The sequence below is a fragment of the Bufo gargarizans genome, chromosome 7 (genome assembly GCF_014858855.1).
Source record: "Bufo gargarizans isolate SCDJY-AF-19 chromosome 7, ASM1485885v1, whole genome shotgun sequence".
NCBI lineage: Eukaryota > Metazoa > Chordata > Amphibia > Anura > Bufonidae > Bufo > Bufo gargarizans.
Window position 1 is genome coordinate 17,024,178 of NC_058086.1, and position 24,390 is coordinate 17,048,567.

The following is a 24,390-nucleotide window of genomic DNA, read 5'->3' on the forward strand; positions in this document are numbered from 1 at the left end:
CAGATCACATTTTATGACCAATTTGTGCAGAAATCCATATAATTCCAAAGGGTTCACATACTTTTTCTTGCAACTGTACATACTACCCTATTGTGCGCCGCTTTCTTTCCATTCTCTAGTGCCCTCATTTACTGAGGGGAATCTAGATTTGTCCATTATACTAAGATATTGTGAAAACTAATCAGGACTATGGCTTAGCCGTGGACATTTTTAGTGGCAGCAGGGATAGCTTAACGCTTTGATATAAGACTTGTGTAGGTGGGCTTGAAAATGAGGGAGTGGTGGCAGTTTAGAAATCATGTCCTGATTTTCAGCTCACACTCTAGCTTTTGTCATCTCCCACTCTAGTTTTGAATATTCCGCCATTCATTCCTATGGGACCAATTTCGCCATATAAACGCCGATATTTCGTGAACCATTCGGCGAAACGTTCCACAAAGTAACAGCACACCAATCGGGAACAATCCGCACGTTTCGGTTTACTACTGTCTATGTAGTGTAAAAACTGTGGGAGGAGTTAGGGTGGTCTTTCTGGTGTCATCCGGAAAAATGGATCCGGTATTTATTTTTATTTGTTAAAGGTCTGCGCATGCGCAGGCCGGAAAAACTGATCCGTTTTGGTGCCAGATCAGTCATTAATGCATTTTAATGGAAAAATAATTCCGGCAAGTGTTCTAGAATTTTGGATGGAGAAAATACTGCAGCATGCTGCAGTATTTTCTCTGGCCAAATACTATACGAGTGACTGAACTGAACTGAAGACATCCTGATGCATACTGAACGGATTGCTCTCCATTCAGAATGCATTAGGATAAAACTGATCAGTTTTTTCCCGGTATTGAGCCCCTGTGACAGAACTCAATACTGGAAATTTAAAGAGTTAAAGATGAAATATTCCCTTTTTTTAGCAAAACTTTTTTTTTTGTTTTGCTCTTTTACATTTTCAAAACAACAAAAAAGTTAAAGGGCCCAAAGCAAAACTTTGGACACCCTGCATGGTTAGTACGTAGTAGCAAATATAGCTTGTAAACACTTTTTGTAGCCAGCCAAGAGTCTTTAAGTTCTTGTTTGAGGGATTTTCATCCATTCTTCCTTGCAAAAGTCTTCCAGTTCTGTGAGATTCCTGGGCCATCTTACATGCACTACTGTTTTGAGGTCCATCCAAAGATTTTTAATTATGTTCAGATCATGGACTGTGAAGGCCATGGTAAAACCTTCAGCTTGCGCCTTTAGAGGTAATCTGTTATGTGCTTAGGTTCATTATCCATTTGTAGATAATTACTCCCCCAGGAAGGCCATATTTGTGCAGTGTCGCTGAACAGTAGAACAATGTACCACAACTCCAGAGTCTGCTAAATCTTCCTGAAGGTCTTTTGCAGTCAAGCTGGGGTTCTGATTTGCCTTTCTAGAAATCCTACAAGCAGCTGTCTCAGAATTTTTTGGGGGTCTTTCAGACCTTGTCTTGACCTCTATTGTTCCTGTTAACTGTCATTTCTTAATTACATTACGAACTGGCAATATGAAGACACTTTGCTATCTTCTTATAGCCTTATAGACTTCTCCTGCTTAGTGGGTCTCAACCATTTTCATTTTCAGAGTGTTAGGTAGTTGCTTTGGGACAAGGTTAGAGAATTCTCTGTATTTATAAAGCTTTGAAATTTGCATAAATTGGCCTTTTCTAATAGTGATTGTGAATAAGCCTTAAACCTAACAGGCTATTGGAGGTCTGAGACCTCGGTCAAAGTTATCAGAGCATTATGTAGTTACACACAGAAAAATAAAAAACACTGCTATGAAATAATAAAACATAGGTATAATAATAACCTGATGATATACTCCTTATATATTATATAATATATATATAGCATATATATACACACTCACCTAAAGAATTATTAGGAACACCTGTTCTATTTCTCATTAATGCGATTATCTAGTCAACCAATCACATGGCAGTTGCTTCAATGCATGTAGGGTTGTGGTCCTGGTCAAGACAATCTCCTGAACTCCAAACTGAATGTCAGAATGGGAAAGAAAGGTGATTTAAGCAATTTTGAGCGTGGTGCCAGACGGGCCGGTCTGAGTATTTCACAATCTGCTCAGTTACTGGGATTTTCACGCACAACCATTTCTAGGGTTTACAAAGAATGGTGTGAAAAGGGAAAAACCTCCAGTATGCGGCAGTCCTGTGGGCGAAAATGCCTCGTTGATGCTAGAGGTCAGAGGAGAATGGGCCGACTAATTCAAGCTGATAGAAGAGCAACGTTGACTGAAATAACCACTCGTTACAACCGAGGTATGCAGCAAAGCATTTGTGAAGCTACAACACGCAAAACCTTGAGGCGGATGGGCTACAACAGCAGAAGACCACTCATCTCCACTACAAATAGGAAAAAGAGGCTACAATTTGCACAAGCTCACCAAAATTGGACAGTTGAAGACTGGAAAAATGTTGCCTGGTCTGATGAGTCTTGATTTCTGTTGAGACATTCAAATGGTAGAGTCCGAATTTGGCGTAAACAGAATGAGAACATGTATCCATCATGCCTTGTTACCACTGTGCAGGCTGGTGGTGGTGGTGTAATGGTGTGGGGGATGTTTTCTGGGCACACTTTAGGCTCCTTAGTGCCAATTGGCCATCGTTTAAATGCCACGGGCTACCTGAGCATTGTTTCTGAGCATGTCCATCCCTTCATGACCACCATGTACCCATCCTCTGATGGCTACTTCCAGCAGGATAATGCACCATGTCACAAAGCTTGAATCATTTCAAATTGGTTTCTTGAACATGACAATGAGTTCACTGTACTAAAATGGCCCCACAGTCACCAGATCTCAACCCAATAGAGCATCTTTGGGATGTGGAGGAACAGGAGCTTCGTGCCCTGGATGTGCATTCCTCAAATCTCCATCAACTGCAAGATGCTATCCTATCAATATGGGCCAACATTTCTAAAGAATGCTATCAGCACCTTGTTGAATCAATGCCACGTAGAATTAAGGCAGTTCTGAAGGCAAAAGGGGGTCCAACACCGTATTAGTATGGTGTTCCTAATAATTCTTTAGGTGAGTGTATATATATATTTACTAGCAGAAGGACCTGGCTTCGATCAGGTATATTTCATCTATTTAATTTAATGTTTGTGTGTGTCGTTATAGGATATCAACAGCACCCAGCCCTTTAACACTGACCTCACAGACTGTCCCCTTAACTGTGACCTCCACCGTTCCCTGGCACCTTAACAGAGATCTCCACAGCGCCCGCCCCTTTAACCACTTCAGCCCCGCTAGGTGAAACCCCCTTCATGACCAGAGCACTTTTTACACTTCGGCACTACACTACTTTCACCGTTTATCGCTCGGTCATGCAACTTACCATACAAATGAATTTTACCTCCTTTTCTTCTCACTAATAGAGCTTTCATTTGGTGGTATTTCATTGCTGCTGGCATTTTTACTTTTTTTGTTATTAATCAAAATGTAACGATTTTTTTGCAAAAAAATGACATTTTTCACTTTCAGCTGTAAAATTTTGCAAACAAAACGACATCCATATATAAATTTTTCGCCAAATTTATTGTTCTACATGTCTTTGATAAAAAAAAATGTTTGGGCAAAAAAAAAATGGTTTGGGTAAAAGTTATAGCATTTACAAACTATGGTACAAAAATGTGAATTTCCGCTTTTTGAAACAGCTCTGACTTTCTGAGCACCTGTCATGATTCCTGAGGTTCTACAATGCCCAAACAGTAGAAAACCCCCACAAATGACCCCATTTCGGAAAGTAGACACCCTAAGGTATTCGCTGATGGGCATAGTGAGTTCATAGAACTTTTTATTTTTTGTCACAAGTTAGCGGAAAATGATGATGATTTTATTTTTTTAATTTTTTCTTACAAAGTCTCATATTCCACTAACTTGCGACAAAAAATAAAAAATTCTAGGAACTCACCATGCCCCTCACAGAATACCTTGGGGTGTCTTCTTTCCAAAATGGGGTCACTTGTGGGGTAGTTATACTGCCCTGGCAATTTAGGGGCCCAAATGTGTGAGAAGAACTTTGCAATCAAAATGTGTAAAAAATGACCGGTGAAATCCAAAAGGTGCACTTTGGAATATGTGCCCCTTTGCCCACCTTGGCAGCAAAAAAGTGTGACACATCTGGTATCGCCGTACTCAGGAGAAGTTGGGGAATGTGTTTTGGGGTGTCATTTTACATATACCCATGCTGGGTGAGAAAAATATCTTGGTCAAATGCCAACTTTGTATAAAAAAATGGGAAAAGTTGTCTTTTGCCAAGATATTTCTCTCATCCAGCATGGGTATATGTAAAATGACACCCCAAAACACATTCCCCAACTTCTCCTGAGTACGGCGATACCAGATGTGTCACACTTTTTTGCTGCCAAGGTGGGCAAAGGGGCACATATTCCAAAGTGCACCTTTCAGATTTTGCAGGCCATTTTTTACACATTTTGATTGCAAGGTACTTCTCACACATTTGGGCCCCTAAATTGCCAGGGCAGTATAACTACGCCACAAGTGACCCCATTTTGGAAAGAAGACACCCCAAGGTATTCCGTGAGGGGCATGGCGAGTTCCTAGAATTTTTTATTTTTTGTCACAAGTTAGCGGAAAATGATGATTTTTTTTTTTCTCTTTTTTCCTTACAAAGTCTCATATTCCACTAACTTGCGACAAAAAATAAAAAATTCTAGGAACTCGCCATGCCCCTCACGGAATACCTTGGGGTGTCTTCTTTCCAAAATGGGGTCACTTGTGGCGTAGTTATACTGCCCTGGCAATTTAGGGGCCCATATGTGTGAGAAGTACTTTGCAATCAAAATCTGTAAAAAATGACCGGTGAAATCCGAAAGGTGCACTTTGGAATATGTGCCCCTTTGCCCACCTTGGCATCAAAAAAGTGTCACACATCTGGTATCGCCGTACTCAGGAGAAGTTGGGGAATGTGTTTTGGGGTGTCATTTTACATATACCCATGCTGGGTGAGAGAAATATCTTGGCAAAAGACAACTTTTCCCATTTTTTTATACAAAGTTGGCATTTGACCAAGATATTTTTCTCACCCAGCATGGGTATATGTAAAATGACACCCCAAAACACATTCCCCAACTTCTCCTGAGTACGGCGATACCAGATGTGTGACACTTTTTTGCAGCCTAGATGCGCAAAGGGGCCCAAATTCCTTTTAGGAGGGCATTTTTAGACATTTGGATCCCAGACTTCTTCTCACGCTTTAGGGCCCCTAAAAAGCCAGGGCAGTATAAATACCCCACATGTGACCCCACTTTGGAAAGAAGACATCCCAAGGTATCCAATGAGGGGCCTGGCAAGTTCATAGAATTTTTTATTTTTTTTGCATAAGTTAGCGGAAATTGATTTTTATTTTTTTTTTCTCACAAAGTCTCACTTTCCGCTAACTTAGGACAAAAATTTAAATCTTTCATGGACTCAATATGCCCCTCAGCAAATACCTTGGGGTGTCTTCTTTCCAAAATGGGGTCAGTTGTGGGGTGTTTGTACTGCCCTGGCATTTGAGGGTCTCCGCAATCATTACATGTATGGCCAGCATTAGGAGTTTCTGCTATTCTCCTTATATTGAGCATACAGGTAATGAGATTTTTTTTTCCGTTCAGCCTCTGGGCTGAAAGAAAAAAATGAACGGCACAGATTTCTTCATTCGCATCGATCAATGTGGATGAAAAAATCTCTGCCAAAAAAAAAAAATGGAGGGGAAAGGCGTCTGCCAGGACATAGGAGCTCCGCCCTACATCCATACCCACTTAGCTCGTATGCCCTGGCATGTGAATTTCTCCATTCACATCAATCGATGTGAATTTCTCCATTCACATCAATCGATGTGGATGAATAAATCATTGCCGGGATTTTTTTTTTTTTTTTTTTAATATATATATACAAAGTGCTTGCCAAAGCATAGGAACGCCGCCTCCTCCTCAGCTCCTATGCCTCGGCAAACGTATCTGTCACTGCAGAGGAGAAAATCCCGTCTTGCAGCGCCGCATACACCGACTTGCGTGTAATCTGACAGCAGCGCAATGCTTCTGTCAGAATGCACATCGGTGCTGCAGCTAGTCAATCGGTTGGTCCACCTGGAAGGTAAAAAAAGAAAAAGAAAAAAAAAAGAAAAAACCAGGCCGCAACGCAATAATTTTATTAACTTTGCAACAGAACATGTAACTTTAACTTTTTTAACTGAACATTAACGTGTTTGCTTACTGGTGTTTTTTTTGTTTTTTGTTTTTTTACCTTTATAGAACAAACCTCTCCTTCCCCATGGGTCAATGTGCAAAGCGCAAATCGCCCAAAGATGTGGCGAAGTGCGTTATGCACTTTGTCCCATGTGAAAGGAGACGTTTGCAGCAGCAGTGAGTGAATGGGCCCTAATAGCCCTGTGTGCCTGTCCTGGTGAGATGATCCCTATGCTAATAGTGTACCTGTGAGTGGTACTTCCGGAAACACTCTCCAAAGCATAGGGCAGGGTGGTCCGGACAGTCAGGACAGAAATAGCGGGTGTCACGCCTTATTCCACTCCTGCTACAGACACGACATCTTTTTCGGGGTGACTGTTGGGTTGAGGTACCAGGAACGACATTGGGGAAATGTCGCTCGTGTAGACGGCTAACTACACTGGTGGTTGGGGCCACGGAACCTCCTGGATACAGGAGGTTCTCGATGATCTCTTCCTGAAATTTGAGGAAGGATCCAGTTCTCCCAGCCTTACTGTAGAGAACAAAACTATTGTACAGAGCCAATTGAATTAAATATACAGACACCTTCTTATACCAGCGTCTGGTGCGTCGGGAAACTAAATACGGAGACAACATCTGGTCATTGAAGTCGACCCCTCCCATGTGGAGGTTATAGTCGTGGACTGAGAGGGGCTTTTCAATGACACGGGTTGCTCGCTCAATTTGTATTGTCGTGTCTGCGTGAATGGAGGAGAGCATGTAAACGTCACGCTTGTCTCTCCATTTCACCGCGAGCAGTTCTTCGTTACACAGTGCGGCCCTCTGCCCCCTTGCAAGACGGGTGGTAACGAGCCGTTGGGGGAAGCCCGCGCGACTAGTTCGCGCGGTACCACAGGCGCCAATCCGTTCTAGAAACAAATGCCTAAAGAGGGCCACACTTGTGTAAAAATTGTCCACATAAAGATGGTACCCCTTGCCGAATAAGGGTGACACCAAGTCCCAAACTGTCTTCCCACTGCTCCCCAGGTAGTCAGGGCAACCGACCGGCTCCAGGGTCTGATCTTTTCCCTCATAGACCCGAAATTTGTGGGTATAGCCTGTGGCCCTTTCACAGAGCTTATACAATTTGACCCCATACCGGGCGCGCTTGCTTGGGATGTATTGTTTGAAGCCAAGGCGCCCGGTAAAATGTATCAGGGACTCGTCTATGCAGATGTTTTGCTCTGGGGTATAAATATCTGCAAATTTCTGGTTGAAATGGTCTATGAGGGGCCGAATTTTGTGGAGCCGGTCAAAAGCAGGGTGGCCCCTGGGACGGGAGGCGGTGTTGTCACTAAAGTGCAGGAACCGCAGGATGGCCTCAAAACGTGCCCTGGACATGGCAGCAGAGAACATGGGCATGTGATGAATCGGGTTCGTGGACCAATATGACCGCAATTCATGCTTTTTTGTCAGGCCCATGTTGAGGAGGAGGCCCAGAAAAGTTTTAAGTTCGGAAACTTGGACTGGTTTCCACCGGAAAGGCTGGGCATAAAAGCTTCCCGGGTTAGCGGTGATAAATTGTGTGGCATACCTGTTTGTTTCGGCCACAACTATGTCTAAAAGCTCCGCAGTCAAGAACAGCTCAAAAAATCCCAGGGCCGAACCGATCTGAGCCGTCTCAACCCGAACTCCAGACTGGGCAGTGAAAGGGAAAACTACAGGTGCGGCTGAAGTTGGGGACTGCCAATCAGGGTTTGCCAGCACCTCTGGGATTCTAGGGGCTCTACGGGCACGTCTTTGCGGTGGCTGCGACGGGGTCACTACTGCACGTGCCACCGTACCAGCTTCAACTGCCCTTCTGGTGCTCGCTACTTCACCAGGTTGTACGGCAGTGCTGGTACTAGGTCCAGGGAGGGCTGGGCTGCTGGTGTATGCCTCACCACGTAATCCGACAGCACCAGCCCCACTCTGCTGCTCTTGAAGCGGATCCTGCGCAACCTGCGGTCTAGCGACACGGGGCCGGGTACGCCTGGTGGTATCAGGGACCTCAGCCTCCTCGTCCGAACTTTGGGTCAGAGAGCCACTGCTTTCTACAGGTTCGTATTCTGACCCGCTGGATTCATCAGATGAGGGTTCCCACTCCTCATCCGACTGGGTCAGAAGCCTGTAGGCCTCTTCAGAAGAATACCCCCTGTTAGACATGTGGGCAACTAAATTTAGGGGTATTCCCTGAGACTACCCAAGAAAAAAAAAGCAAGCCTGTCTTACAAAGGGGAGGCTAGCGAAGTACCGGAGGCCGCTGCGGTTGATAAAAAATATCAAAACTGATTTTTTTATCGCCGCAGTGCGTGTAAAGTGAATGTGCAGTGATCAAAAAAAATTTTTTTTTTTGTCACTGCGGTGGGGCAGGTGTGGGCGAACGCACGTGTGGGCGACCGATCAGGCCTGATCGGGCAAACACTGCGTTTTGGGTGGAGGGCGAACTAAAGTGACACTAGTACTATTATAGATCTGACCGTGATCAGTTTTGATCACTTCCAGATACTATAAAAGTACAAATGCTGATTAGCGATACGCTAATCAGCGAATAACGGACTGCGGTGCGGTGGGCTGGGCGCTAACCTGATCGCTAAACTACCTAACCAAGGGGCCTAAACTATACTGAAACCTAACGGTCAATACCAGTGAAAAAAAAAAGTGACAGTTTGCACTGATCACTTTTTTCTTTTCACTTGTGATTGACAGGGGTGATCAAAGGGGTGATCAAAGGGTTAATTGGGGTTCAGGGGGGTGATCAGGGCCTATAGTGTAGTGTTTGGTGTACTCACTGTGAAGCCTGCTCCTCTGCTGGATCCAACCGACGAAAAGAACCAGCAGAGGAGCAGGCAGCCATATAACAGATCATATTTACAAATATGATCTGCTATCTGGCACTTTGATTGGATTTTTTAAAAATCAGCAACCTGCCAGCCACGATCATTGGCTGGCAGGTTGCTGACGAAATACCTCTCGATGAAAGGCCGGCGCGAACTGCGCACAAGCGGGCGCATACTCGCGTCATCTCGCGTCTCGCGAGATGACGCGTATATGCGTGACTGTGCGCAGCCCTGCCACCTCCGGACCGCACATCTGCGTTAGGCGGTCCGGAGGTGGTTAACAGTGACCTCCACAGCATCCCGCCCCCTTAACAGTGACCTCCACAGCAGCCCGCCCCTTTAACAGTGACCTCCACAGCATCCCGACCGCTTAACACTGACCTCCCCAGCAGCCCGCCCCTTTAACAGTTACCTCCACAGCTGCCGCCCCTTTATTAGTGACCTTCACAGTACCCCATCTCCTTAAAGGGGCATTCCTATCACAGACAATGGGGGCATATCACTAGGATATTCCCCATTGTCTGATAGGTGCGGGTCCCACCTCTGGGACCCGCACCTTCAACAAGAAAGGAGCAGGGAGAGCTGTGGCTGGAGGACCCCAGATTTCCCAGGGTCTGTCCACCTCCAAGCGCTGCTCCCCACTGCTACCATAGAAGTGAATGGGAGCGCACTCACGGCCCCTGCTCCTATTAATTTCTATGGGGCAGATGGAAATAGTCGAGCCAGCGCTCTGCTATTTTCGGCAGCACCATAGAAATGAATGGAGGGTGGCTGTGTATGCGCAGTGCGGCCTCTGTTTATTTCCCCACTCCGTTCTCATTGTAGGACCTGCACCTATCAGATAATGGGGCATATCCTAGCGATATGCCCCCATTGTCTGGGATCGGAATATCCCTTTAACAGTGATTTTCCCTTAACAGTGGCCTCTACAGCAATCTGTCCCTTAACACTGACCTCCATAGCAGACCGTTCCCTTAACTGTGACCTCCACAGCAGCCTGCTCCTAGGGTGGCCAGAAGTCCTGTTTTAGGCCGGACAGTCCGGCTTTCAGACTCCCTGTCCTCGTCCGGCGCAGGGCCTGGTCGGAGACAGGGGTGTTCTTTTGAACAGATCACTCTCAGACAGCAGCACTGTGCTGAGAAAAAAGGGGGTCAGTCAGCACATCCCAAAGCGCAGGGGCACGTTGCTATGGCTGAGAACAAGACTGTTAAACAAAACAAGGAATGCAACAGCTCACTGCAAACCAAATAAAGTACAAAATTGCATCATAATATCAAATGCTGAACTAATAAGTTAGAGATATTTGGCAAATCGTTTTGTACAAAATTATTTGAGCCCGTCTGCCGACCGTCAAGGCAATCTCTAGTTAGACGGGTTCCTAACACTAAATATATCTGTTATGTGCCATAGCAGCTATCATACAATTCAGAAAGTGCAGGTTCCACTTACATGCTGGATCCGCCTGAATTTCCGTCATTTTCGGTGCCAAAATGGCCTCCACTATATCCAGGGAAAGCAGTCACCAGCATGCACGCCGGGCCCACTCCACACCACCCCCGGCGCCACATGGTCACCAAGGACTGCAATGAGAGTCCACACACTATCTCTCTCCTGGTGCCATGTGGCTTCAGTGAGTGATGGGGACTGCGCTTTGGGATGTGCTGACTGACCCCCTTTTTTCTCTGCAGTTTGTGCTGGAGGTGTGGCTGCCTCTTTAGTCGTGCACTCCTGACCAGCTCGTTTGTCCCACAGGTTGATTTTAATTAGTGTTAGTATATAGCCTGGCCCACTCCCCATCACTCACTGAAGCCACATGGCACCAGGAGAGAGATAGTGTGTGGACTCTCATTGCAGTCCTTGGTGACCATGTGGCGCCGGGGGTGGTGTGGAGTGGGCCCGGAGTGCATGCTGGTGACTGCTTTCCCTGGATATAGTGGAGGCCATTTTGGCACCGAAAATGACGGAAATTCAGGCGGATCCAGCATGTAAGTGGAACCTGCACTTTCTGAATTGTATGATAGCTGCTATGGCACATAACAGATATATTTAGTGTTAGGAACCCGTCTAACTAGAGATTGCCTTGACGGTCGGCAGACGGGCTCAAATAATTTTGTACAAAACGATTTGCCAAATATCTCTAACTTATTAGTTCAGCATTTGATATTATGATGCAATTTTGTACTTTATTTGGTTTGCAGTGAGCTGTTGCATTCCTTGTTTTGTTTAGCAGCACTGTGCTGTCTGAGTTTGAGATGCAGGGAGAAAGTCACCCTCCCTCCCACCCCTGCAGCTGACAGAAGTTGATTTTTAACTTCATTTTTTTCAATCCCTGTCGGCTGCAGAGTGGGAGGGGGTGTGGCCTAACTGGGTTGGGGTGTAGTTTAGTGGGAACTGGGGGTGAGGTTTTTAAGTCTGTCTTTTGAGGGTAGCCTGAATGGCCACCCTACCTGCCCCCTTAACTGTGACCTCCACAGCACTCCGCTCCCTTAACAGTGTCATCCACAGCGCCCTGCCCCTTTAAAGCTGACCTACAGCAGTGAAGAAAAATGGCTGGGTTGTTATGGAAATCTAGTGTAAAACTGTGTGTATGTGGAGACTAAGGCCTCTTTCACACGAGCGTGGCGTGTGAGGGCCCGATAAGATGCGGGTGCGTTGCGGTAAAATGAGCGATTTTTCCGCGCGAGTGCAAAGCGCTTAATGCGTTTTGCACCCGCGTGAGAAAAATCACCATGTTTGGTACCCAGACCCAAACCCGGACTTCCTCACTGAAGTTTAGGTTTGAGTTAGGTGTTGTGTAGATTTTATTATTTTCCCTTATAACATGGTTATAAGGGAAAATAATAGCATTCTGAATACAGAATGCAAAGTAAATAAGGGATGGAGGGGTTAAAAATAAAATAAAAGTTAACTTACCTACTCCATAGCTGCCAGTCTCTGTTCTATCTTCAGGACCTGGTAAAAGACCAGTGAAATCACTATGGTCCAATCACATGGTTCATCACCATGGTGAGGGACCATGTGATTGGATCATGTGATGTGACGTCACCACAGGTCCTTAACCGGCAGCTCAACATTACAGAAGAAGACAGAGATCTGCAACTACGCGATCAAGTGGACTCGGTGAGTTAATTTATTTTTATTTTTAACCCCTCCATCACTATTTTACTTTGCATTCTGTATTCAGAATGCTATTATTTTCCCTTATAACCATGTTATAAGGGAAAATAATACAGATCGGGTCCCCAGCCCGATCGACACCTAGCAACCATGCGTGAAAATCGCACCGCATCCACACTTGCTTGCGGATGCTTGTGATTTTCACGTGGCCCCATTCACTTCTATGGGGCCTGCGTTGCGTGAAAAACACAGAATATAGAGCATGCTGCGATTTTCACGCAACGCACAAGTGATGCGTGAAAATCACAGCTCATGTGCACAGCCCCATAGAAATGAATGGGTCCGGATTCAGTGCGGGTGCAATGCGTTCACCTCACGCATTGCACCCGCACGGAATACTCGCCCGTGTGAAAGGGGCCTAAGGGCCTGCGAGCTTCTATTGACTGATAAGGGTCATGTGACCAAGCTTCAATTGTCTAATACATTTTTGGGGAATATCTCAGGAATGGTACGGTACGTGCTAGAGAGCTGAGACCCGGTCTAAAACCTTCCCGGACACCTGATGTACCTGTGTGACAAATTTCGTGATTGTAAATGCGACAGTGCAGATTCCTTTAGCGGACATACACACATACATACACTCAGCTTTATATATTAGATACTATAATAATAAATCAATGATATACTCCCTTTTAAATCCCTTTCCCTCTTATACTACCTTTTAAATCCCTTTGCTACAAATCTCTGGTCATTTTTTGCTGCAGTTAAATATAGGGAGGAAAAAGACCCTTATTAAAAAAAAAATCCCTTGACCTTTGTTGTAGACCACTTATCAGGAAAAAAATCTATTCACGGGAGTAACAGTAATGGGTGCTTGGGGGCCCACATAGGAACATATCTCCACTAATAATGTTATTACGTATTAAAGAGCGGTCGGTGTATAGAGATCTTATATAGCATAACAAGCTTCAAGCTGTGCACCATAGTCTGGGTGATATTTTAGAAAATAGAGAAACAGATGACTGAATAGAGATTATAACAATCACTTTCTTTCCCATGGAACATGGTCTTTTTTTGCCAACAACTAAAGGCCAATTTCTATTCCGGAGAATATTTAATGAAACAACCTACGAACTTTCGGATGATGCTTATCAAAAATGAATGAACCTCTTAAATATTTATAAAGCCAAAAGTGACTAAACAGTCATCAGCTGCATCTTCATATAACATACATCCCCAGAAATCCCTCTTTTGACCTCGCACAGAAGCCTTTTCAACATTAGAAAGAGAAAGAATCAACAGAATGTGTATTGGGGCCTCCCGACTCTTTACAATGGCAGATATTGTAGGATATTATTGGATTTCAACATGACTGATTCTTTGTATATTTGTAGGAGAGAAGCCTCTCTCCATTCACAAATATGCTTGTTTATATAGTGGGGTAAGGTGAAATAACAGTTTTATAAACCCTCCCAGAAGTTGTGGTTTCTACAAATCAGGACATCCATAGATGTCATCTTGTAGGCTATTCATGCAGCTTGCTTGGACTTAGGCCTCGATCATTGCTTGTCATGATCTGCAATGGTACCCTCTACAGGGACATGCACAGAGATAACTAGATTTGTCTACAATGTTTGTTTTATATTCCCATTTCAGTCTCTCTACTCCAGAAGTTTGGACGGTGATCTTGGGAAAGGTGCGCCTTAGCAGAAGTAGCCAGAAGGAGATGGCATTTAAAGTTACACAGCTGATCCTCCACCCTTACCATGATCCGGACACACATGACTACGACTTAGCCCTTGTCCAACTGGACCATCCTGTTCCCCTTACGTCTGCACATGTCCAACCCATTTGTCTTCCTGCCAGTACCCACCATTTTCCTACTGGCTCCACATGTTGGTTGACAGGTTGGGGGGCAGCAAATGAGTTTGGTAAGTAATTCACTACCTAAAATGACAAAGTAGCACGTTGTTTGTAAATGAATAGCATAATAGGAGCAAGAAAGAATTTGGGTGGACCATTATACTCAATGCTTCGTTAGTTGAGATGCTTTGAACATAGATCTCCATTCTCCACAACAAGAACTTTATATTTATGGAAAACCTTTTCCATCCATATTTATCTCATACTAGCCATAGTATTATGGCAAATCTTGGAGAAGCAGATTGTGTTAATCTGAACCAGACTTTTTACTTTTAGGACCTAACAGTGATGTTCTCCAGAAGACTGACCTTAGGTTAATTTCTCAGGATACTTGCTGTGACCTCTACCATTATCAGATATCTCCAAGAATGTTCTGTGCAGGGTATTCTGATGGGACTAAAGATGCATGCCAGGTAAGTTGGCTTTGAATGTTAATACACTAATCTATTGGACCTCAGATCTGACTATTGACTATAATGGGCCTAAATCACTTGTTTTAGTTAATTAATATTTTTTTTAAACTAGGGCGCCATACCATTTACTAATATACATTATTTTAAAATATTGCCCGCATACCTTTTTTATACAAGTGCAGTAGACCACTGTCTTTCAGTTCAATGGCATCACTCAGGGCTTCTCAAGCTTTACTTTACTGGGACAAGAATGTGACGTGATGCTTGGGCCACATCAGTGGTCAAACTGAATGCCAATGTTAAAATAATTGTGTACCCAGAATTAAACTAAAATATGCACCTGTCAGATTGTTGCATCCACGGTGCAGCAGGCACACCAACATATTATCATGCTTGTGAAAACACCCACCTCACAGTTTGAGAAGTACTAATATACTAATATAGATCAAGAATCAGTCCTTTAAAGCAGTGGTCCCCAACCTTTTTTGTGCCAGGGACCGCTTTCACACAAAACGATTTTCTCGCGGACTGAGAGAAAGCGGGGTGGGGGGGGGGGTGTAAGAGTGTTGGTCAGGCTTTGGGTCAAAACACAGTAATTAATAAACCCTTATAGGCCCCACTTAGTGACTTACAAATGATGTCTCTTCTGACTGGAGTTGTTCTCTTTCCTTTTTTTCTTGGTCTTGCTCAGATTGCTCTGATGATGTCTCCTGACCACAAATTCTTTCTGCATAATTGAAAAAACTGAACACAAATATTTAGTATTAATGCCTCCTTTTATGCCCCTACTTAGTAATCATCCCCATTTAGTCCCCAGTAGATATAATGCTTCCCAGTAGTGCCCTCTTCGCATATAATGCCCCCCCTAGTAGTGGCTTACATATAATGCCCCCAGTAGTGGCTTTTTTACATATAGTGCCCCCAAGTAGTGCCTACCTTTAGTGGCTCTTTACATTTAGTGTGCCCCCACTAGTGCCTCTTTATATATGGTGCCCCCCGCCCCTAGTGCATCTTTATATATAGTGCAGCTTTATATGTAGTGCCCCCCATTAGTGCCTTTTTATATATAGTGCTCCCCCCAGTAGTGCCCCTTTACATCTAGTACCCCCCTGTAGTGCTTCTTTTTATATAATGCTCCCTATAGTGTTTGCAATGGAATAAATAAAAAAGAGCAAAATACTGTACTCACCTCCATCCGGCTGTCTGTCACAGAATCACAGCACAGGCGGTCGCGAACGTAATCACAACCTCCTGCCTGGGGTCTCTGGCAGTATGATGATGGTGTCACTCCGTCTCTGACTTGGCACAGGAGGTCACAATGATGTCATCATTACGACCATCCTGCACCTTAGCACTGCCTCAAGGCCTAGTGGCCTTCAGCCTATGAAGCTAAATGAGGGGGCACAAGAGCCAAAAGTTCCTGTCCCCGCTGTTCAATACTGGCACTCCCCATGGACCAGTACCAGATGATCCGTGGCCCGATACTGATCCGCGGCCCGGTTGTTGGGGACCACTGCTTTACAATACATCCATTAGGTAACTGAATAATACTAAACATGGTCTTAATTACATGCCACTCACATACTTACACCACAACATATAATACAACAGCTCTCTGCGAACCAAATAAAGTACAAAAACATATTATGTGTATGCTATGCTAATAAAGTAGAGATGCTTGGCAAATACATTTTGCAAAAAATTATTTGAGCCCGTCTGCCGCACGTCAAGGCGATCTCTGTAAGATGGGAACCTAACACTAAGTTCCACCTGTTAAGTACCATGACAGTGACCATGAAATTCAGGGGGTGTAGGTTCCACATGCATGCTGGGTCCCCTTTTATTTTTATCATTTTTGGCGCCAAAATGGCCTCCATTGAATACAGGAGATGCAAGTACCAACATGCATGCCGAGTCCACTACCCACTCCATACCTTTCCTGGTGTCAGGGGCTTCCGGTGAGTGGGAAGGAGCAGGCTAAGCTTTATACTCATGCTAATTAAAATCAGCCTATGAGGCAGACAGGCTGGTCAGGAGTGCACGACCGACTGGAGTCAGCCTCACCTCCAGTGCAAAATACAAGGGAAACACCTGCTCTTTTTTATTTATTGCATTGTGAACACTGCAGGGAGCATTATATAAAAAGAAGCACTACAGGAGGGTACTAGATATAAAGGGGCACTAATGGGGAGAGCACTATATATAAAGAGGCACTAATGAGGGGCACTACATATAAAGAGGCACTACCGAGAGGCACTATATATAAAGATGCACTAGAGGCAGGGGGCACCATAAATAAAGAGGCACTAGTGGAGGCACACTAAATGTAAAGAGGTACTAAAGGTGGGAACTATATGTAAAAATGCATTACTTGGGAGCACTATATGTAAAAAAGCCACTACTGGGGGTATTATATGTAAGAGGCAATACTGGGAGGCACTATAAGCCTGCTCCTTCCCACTCACTGGAAGCCCCTGACACCAAGAGAGGTATGCAGTGGGTAGTGGACTCGGCATGCATGTTGGTACTTGCATCCCCTGTATTCAAAGGAGGTCATTTTGGCACCAAAAATGATAAAAATCAAAGGGGGCCCAGCATGCATGTGGAACCTACACCCCCTGAATTTCATGGTCGCTGTCATGGCACATAACAGGTGGAACTTAGTGTTAGGTTCCCGTCTTACAGATATCGCCTTGACGTGCGGCAGACGGGCTCAAATAATTTTGTACAAAATGTATTTGCCAAGCATCTTTACTTCATTAGCATAACATAAGCATTATAATATGTTTTTGTACTTTATTTGGTTCGCAGAGAGCTGTTGCATTGAATGTTGTGTTGTTTTATGTTTCCAGTCATAGCAGTGTGCACTTTGGGATGTGCTGACCAAACCCTTTTGTGTTTCCACTCACATACATACACAATGTGACAGCATCCAATCCACAGTTGATGAATTAGGTCATATGAAACATGTAAATTGACACAATGTTTAGCCTATAGGCACATTATGCTTTGGGATTACATTTTGTGCATCTGCTGGGGAAAGTTCCTGGCGGCTACGCCAAATGTAGCTATAGGTGCCCATTTATCCATCACATGCCAGCAGAGTGTCCTTTTGCCAAATGTTCAAATGGTAAACACAGTTGCATTCATTCTACACACATGGTGGGAGTTTCCAAGCAAATGCACAAAATGTTAACCCAAAGTGTGATGTAAATAGAACCTTAGAGACAAGTCCTATTAAGCTAGTTGATGGATGCACAACACAGAACACATCTATAGACTATATCATTGTAATGTAATGCCAGAGGAGTCTATTCTACTGGCATGAGAAAAGTGTGTGATAAGCATCCCAGACTCATGTACTTTTGAAAACTGTATGGCTACCTAGTGCCACTTAAAGGGGTTTTCCGGTTACAAAAAAAGAAAATAGCAGAATTCAACTTTATTGCAATATACAGTTGCAAGAAAAAGTATGTGAACCCTTTGCAATGATATGGATTTCTGCAAAAATTGGTCATGAAATGTGATCTGATCTTCATCTAAGTCACAACAATAGACAATCACAGTCTGCTTAAACTAATAACACACAAAGAATTAAATGTTACCATGTTTTTATTGAACACACCATGTAAACATTCACAGTGCAGGTGGAAAAAGTATGTGAACCCCTAGACTAATGACATCTCCAAGAGCTTATTGGAGTGAGGTGTCAGTCAACTGGAGTCCAATCAATGAGATGAGATTGGAGGTTTTGGTTACAGCTGCCCTATAAAAAACACACACCAGTTCTGGGTTTGCTTTTCACAAGAAGCATTGCCTGATGTGAATGATGCCTCGCACAAAAGAGCTCTCAGAAGACCTACGATTAAGAATTGTTGACTTGCATAAAGCTGGAAAGGGTTATAAAAGTATCTCCTAAAGCCTTGCTGTTCATCAGTCCACGGTAAGACAAATTGTCTATAAATGGAGAACGTTCAGCACTGCTGCTACTCTCCCTAGGAGTGGCTGCCCTGTAAAGATGACTGCAAGATCACAGCGCATACTGCTCAATGAGGTGAAGAAGAATCCTAGAGTGTCAGCTAAAGACTTACAAAAGTCTCTGGCATATGCTAACATCCCTTTTAGAGAATCTACGATATGTAAAACACTAAACAAGAATGTATTTCATGGGAAGATACCACAGAGGAAGCCACTGCTGTCCAAAAAAAACATTGCTGCACGTTTACAGTTTGCACAAGAGCACCTGGATCAGTACTGGCAAAATATTCTGTGGACAAATGAAAGCAAAGTTCAGTTGTTTGGAAGAAACACACAACACTATGTGTGGAGAAAAAGAGGCACAGCACACCAACATCAAAACCTCATCCCAACTGTGAAGTATGGTGGTGGGGGCATCATGGTTTGGGGCTGCTTTGCTGCGTCAGGACCTGGACGGATTGCTATTATCGAAGGAAAAATGAATTCCCAAGTTTATCAAGACATTTTGCAGGAGAACTTAAGGCCATCTGTCCACCAGCTGAAGCTCAACAGAAGATGGGTGTTGCAACAGGACAACGACCCAAAGCATAGAAGTAAATCAACAACAGAATGGCTTAAACAGAAGAAAATATGCCTTCTGGAGTGGCCCAGTCAGAGACTTGACCTCAACCCGATTGAGATGTTGTGGCATGACCTCAAGAAAGCGATTCACACCAGACATCCCAAGAATATTGCTGAACTGAAACAGTTCTATAAAGAGGAATGGTCAAGAACTACTCCTGACCGTTGTGCACGTCTGATCTGCAACTACAGGAAACGTTTAGTTGAAGTGATTGCTGCCAAAGGAGGTTCAACCAGTTATTAAATCCAAGGGTTCGCATACTTTTTCCACCTGCACTGTGAATGTTTACATGGTGTGTTCAATAAAAACATGGTAACATTTAATTATCTGTGTGTTATTAGTTTAAGCAGACTGTGATTGTCTATTGTTGTGACTTAGATGAAGATCAGATCACGTTTTATGACCAATTTGTGCAGAAATCCATATCATTCCAAAGGGTTCACATACTTTTTCTTGCAACTGTATAAGTCAGATGATGAAGTTCTGAGTGCATTTTGACTCCTCCAGTATAATTACAATCTGTGATCTGCACACTATGTTACTTCCTGGTGCAAGACTCATGAGGAGTGTCTGTAACATCAGGTCTCTGCCTCTCCTTCCCTTGCCAGCTCGAACATCACAGATCCCAGCCTGCTTGAAGCCCTGCTGGAAAAACCTCATCCTAAGACATTGTTGACATCACGTCTACAGGGCAGGGTCCAGGAGAATAAGCAAAAAACCTCCCTCAGAGGCATGGTCTTTTATGCTGTGTCGACAGGGCAGAGCTTTAGAAGCTTTGCCACATCTCAGATGTAGACGTGATGTTATTGGGATAGGAACTAACACAGCAGAAAGTGCCATGATGGGACCGCGATGGAGTGCAGGAAAAACTAAGCATTAGAGATAAACAATCACTATTAGTAAGAGATAAGTAGTGTTTTTTCCTGTCAATTGATGCTGAAAATTGCAACACCAGAATACCCCTTGAAAACAATCTTGTCTGGGCGGAGGGGTTATTTACTCTTTATATGATTTGTTCTTAATATAACATATATATATACTAACTTCCTATATTGCAGGGTGACTCTGGCAGTCCACTTGTATGCAAAGAACCAGGGGGACGCTGGTTCCAGGCCGGACTGGTAAGCTGGGGAGCAGGCTGTGCCATTCCGAAATATTTTGGAGTATATAGTCGCATTACTAGACTTGTCGGGTGGATCCACAATGTAACAGCCCAAGCAAACAAATAATACTTCATACCAATGTTAACTTGAACTCAACGACTTCCACCCAAGGCTTTATGTAATACTGAAGACCATCAAGGAGCAGGAATCAGAAAAAAATGCTACTAGACCCAGGATAATAGAAAAATAAACATCTATGCAATCAACAGTGCTAAACGTTCATTCCACTCATTAAAAAACTGAAAGCGTTGTCTAAGAAAAAGGGAGATGTACATAAAGGATGACATGAGCTTAGCCATCAAATCTGGATTAAATCAAATATGTCTGTTCTAAAAAGTTATTATATTACTATTCCACATTACTGCAGAATACGCACAGGGTTAGTTAAAATACAAAAAAAGTGTGCAATGACTTTGCATGATCCATGGTTCTAGAGACAAAAATGCAGATCTGTGATTAAAAGGGGGGGGGGGGGAGAATTAGTTCAATTTTATATTCTTAAAATGGCCATACATTTTAGATTTAAATGCTTGCTTGGCTGACAGCTGTCCCTCCCGAACCCCATACATATGAACACGTATTTTCAATAGCGAGGTGGGAATAAGCCTGTGCGGATAAAAGCATTGTACAGTTGATGTCACTCAAACTTTCATCACTTTCGGCAAAGTTAGTGTAATTAAAGGGGTTCTCCGGGAATAATTAAAAATGGCAACCTATCCTAGAGCGTGAGTAGGACTGGTTTCCCCCTCTTGCAGAGCTGCCTGGGGTTGGGGGGGGGGGGGGGTGGAGGGACAGGGCCTCACTACACTGATATTCAATAGATGGTAATGATGTGGTGCTGCCTACGATATGCCATCATGGCTGAGCAGCCTGACAGCAAAACTCACCAATATGCAGTATATGCAAGAGTTAAAGCGCAGTGTGCAGTGAGGCCCTGCCCCTCACCCTCCTAGGAAGCTCTGCAAGTGGTCCTTCTCACATTCTAGGACAGGTAGCTAGCAGCCATTTTAATTCATTCCCATAGAACCCCCCTACAGATTCTCTTGGGTATGGGATTTCCTAATTATTTTGGGTTGGATTAATAGTTTCATCATGTTGTGCATAAGGTTACTCAGAATATTGATTTTATTGATTTCAAAATTTCCAATTCTTTGTTCTCACAGGAGATAAGTAAAGGGGAGTTTGAAGTGTTTTTTTTTTTACTTTAGCAAGTGGCATTTATCATGTAGAGAAAGTTAATATAAGGCACTTACTAATTTATTGTGATTGTCCATATTGCCTCCTTTGCTGGCTGGATTCATTTTTCCATCACATCATACACTGCTCGTTTCCATGGTTACGAATATGATCGTGAATATTTTTATTGCAAATTTTTATTGCGAATATAGGCACTTCGAGAATTTGCGAAGATGTAGAATATAGTGCTATATATTCGTAATAGCGAATATTCTCACGATACATGGCCCCATTCATTCTTTCCTTTACACGGATCAGTCGTCCTGGTTCCTTTGCAGAAAAACAGCCCCAAAGCATGATGTTTCCACCTCCATGCTTCACAGTAGGTATGGTGTTCTTTGGATGTCACTCAGCATTCTTTCTCCTCTAAACACAACGAGTTGAGTTTTTACCAAAAAGTTCTACTTTGGCTTTATCTGACCATATGACATTCCCCCAATCCTCTTCTGGATCATCCAAATGCTCTCTAGCAAACTTCAGATGGGCCTGGACATGTACTGGCTTAAGCAGGGGGACACGTCTGGCACTGTAGGATTTGAGTCCCTGGCGGCGTAGTGTGTTACTGATGGTAGCCTTTGTTACTTTGGTCCCATCTCTCTGCAGGTCATTCACTAGGTCCCCCCATGTGGTTCTGGGATTTTTGCTCACCGTTCTTGTGATCATTTTGACCCCACGGGGTGAGATATTGCGTGAAGCCCCAGATTGAGGGAGATTTTCAGTGGTCTTGTATGTCTTCCATTTTCTAATAATTGCTCTCACAGTTGATTTCTTCACACCAAGCTGCTTGCCTATTGCAGATTCAGTCTTACCAGCCTGGTGCTGGTCTACAATTTTGTTTCTGGTGTCCTTCGACAGCTCTTTGGTCTTGGCCTTAGTGGAGTTTGGAGTGTGACTGTTTGAAGTTGTAGACAGGTGTCTATTAGGGCTCATGTACATGACCGTATGCCCTCCGAGACATACGGTCCGTGAGTGGGCCATATGTTCCGGAGCAGCATACATCATGTGAACAGGAGCGCACAGCTGTGCGCTTCGGGACGCCCGCTGGGCTATTGTCCTGCACTCATAATATCTGATAACAAGTTCAAACAGGTGCCATTAATACAGGTAACGAGTGGAGGACAGAGGAGCCTCTTAAAGAAGTTACTGGTCTGTGAGAGCCAGAAATCTTGCTTGTTTGTACGTGACCAAATACTTATTTTACCGAAGAATTTACCAATTAATTATTTAGAAATCCTACAATGTAATTTCCTGTATTCTTTCCCCCCCATTCTGACTCTCATAGTTGAAGTGTACCTATGATGAAAATTACTGGCCTCTCATCTTTGGAGTGGGAGAATTTGCACAATTGGTGGCTGACTAAATAGTTATTTGCCCCACTGTATCTACTCAGACCTGATAAAATGTTAAGTTGCATGTATTGCGCAAAAAATATGCGCATCATCAGTGCCGATTTGCGCAATCACGAAAATAATGACTGAAAATCACGAATTCTAGAATTTGTGAATTTATTGCGAATATTGTGCAAAGAATTCAAGAAATATCGCAAAAAAAAATATTGCCTATGCCGCTCATCACTAGTTACGACCATTATGCAATCCATCAGTGGTGGTCATGCTTGCACACAATAAGAAAAAGTTCCTGCTTCTGTGGTGGCCAGAACAACGAGAGCACACATAGAATGGTGGGTTTTTCCCATAGGCCCAGATTCAAGAAGCACTTGCGCGGGAACAAGTGTGATTTGCGCCGCGCAAGTACTGATTTGCTCCTATGCAAATTTGCGGCTGATTCTGTAAACCAGTTAAGCCTGAAATGCGGCCATTTTCCCGCGCACGCAGCCTAGCTGTTCCTGCGCAATTTTCGTGCAATTTTGCGCGGGGTGTAAGTTGCGCCTTCATGGAATTCCCTCAGCGAATATGCAAATTAGGCACTGCCGATGATTCAGAAACATGCGCGTGTGATGCGCATCTTGCGCTGGAAGCGTGCAAGCTTTTTTCCCTGGGCAAACTTGCTCCTGTTAAAAGCAGGGGCAAGTTAGCAAAAGATGGCCAAATGTCATCTGAAGGAGCGCGCAACTTCAGCAGCACCTAGACAGACGATCTGAACAAGCAGAGCACCCACATTTTCGGGACCTCACATCTGTGCACCAACATGCCAGGGGCAGCTATGGTTCTTGATATTCTATTGACTGAGCCGACTCGTAGGAGGGCACGGGAGAGGATTTACAGAGGGCGCTACAACCTTTTTCAGATGACTGATACTGAGGTGTATCGCATGTTTCGCTTTAGCCCTGAAGTCATCCTTGAGTTGGTAACAATCCTGCAGGATGACATCAGCAGCCCGACCCATCGGGGACAGGCAGTGCAGCCACTGGTGAAGGTAGTGGCAACCCTTCATTTTTTGGCAACTGGCTCATTTCAGCGCACAGGTGGAGTGGTGGCGGGGATGTCCCAATCCAGCATGAGCAGGTGTGTGCACCAAGTGATCCCTGCAATACTCAGACGAATGGGCACACAATTTATCAAACCAACCACGGCTGACGTGCGGCAGAAGGCAATCAGTGATTTTTATTTATTAGCCAGATTTCCACGCACTGTGGGTGCAATAGATTGTACCCATGTGGCACTACGCCCCCCCCCCCCCCCCCCCGGCACCTCGAGCATATCTACTGCAACAGGAAACATTGGCATTCGATAAATGTGCAGATGATTGTGGATGCACATGGCCTCATATGGCATGTCCGTGCCAAACACCCAGGGTCAAGCCATGACAGTTTTATTTACCGACACAGCCCCATCCCAACCGAGTTTGACCAGAACATGTATGGAGACAGCTGGCTGATTGGTGAGTGAC

The 24,390-nt window shown here is 44.1% G+C and overlaps 1 protein-coding gene across 2 annotated transcripts in view; it reads left to right on the plus strand.

Moving 5' to 3' along the window:
- TMPRSS6 (transmembrane serine protease 6) overlaps nucleotides 1–20,510 on the plus strand; it is a 121,924-nt gene extending 101,414 nt beyond the window's left edge. For both annotated transcript variants that reach the window (XM_044301488.1, XM_044301487.1), the window contains 3 exons: nucleotides 13,862–14,136; nucleotides 14,405–14,541; nucleotides 20,200–20,510. In XM_044301488.1, coding sequence (XP_044157423.1) covers nucleotides 13,862–14,136; nucleotides 14,405–14,541; nucleotides 20,200–20,370 — 583 coding nt within the window. In that variant the 3' untranslated portion in view covers nucleotides 20,371–20,510. The remainder of the gene's footprint in view (nucleotides 1–13,861; nucleotides 14,137–14,404; nucleotides 14,542–20,199) is intronic.
- Nucleotides 20,511–24,390: the final 3,880 nt, after the last annotated feature.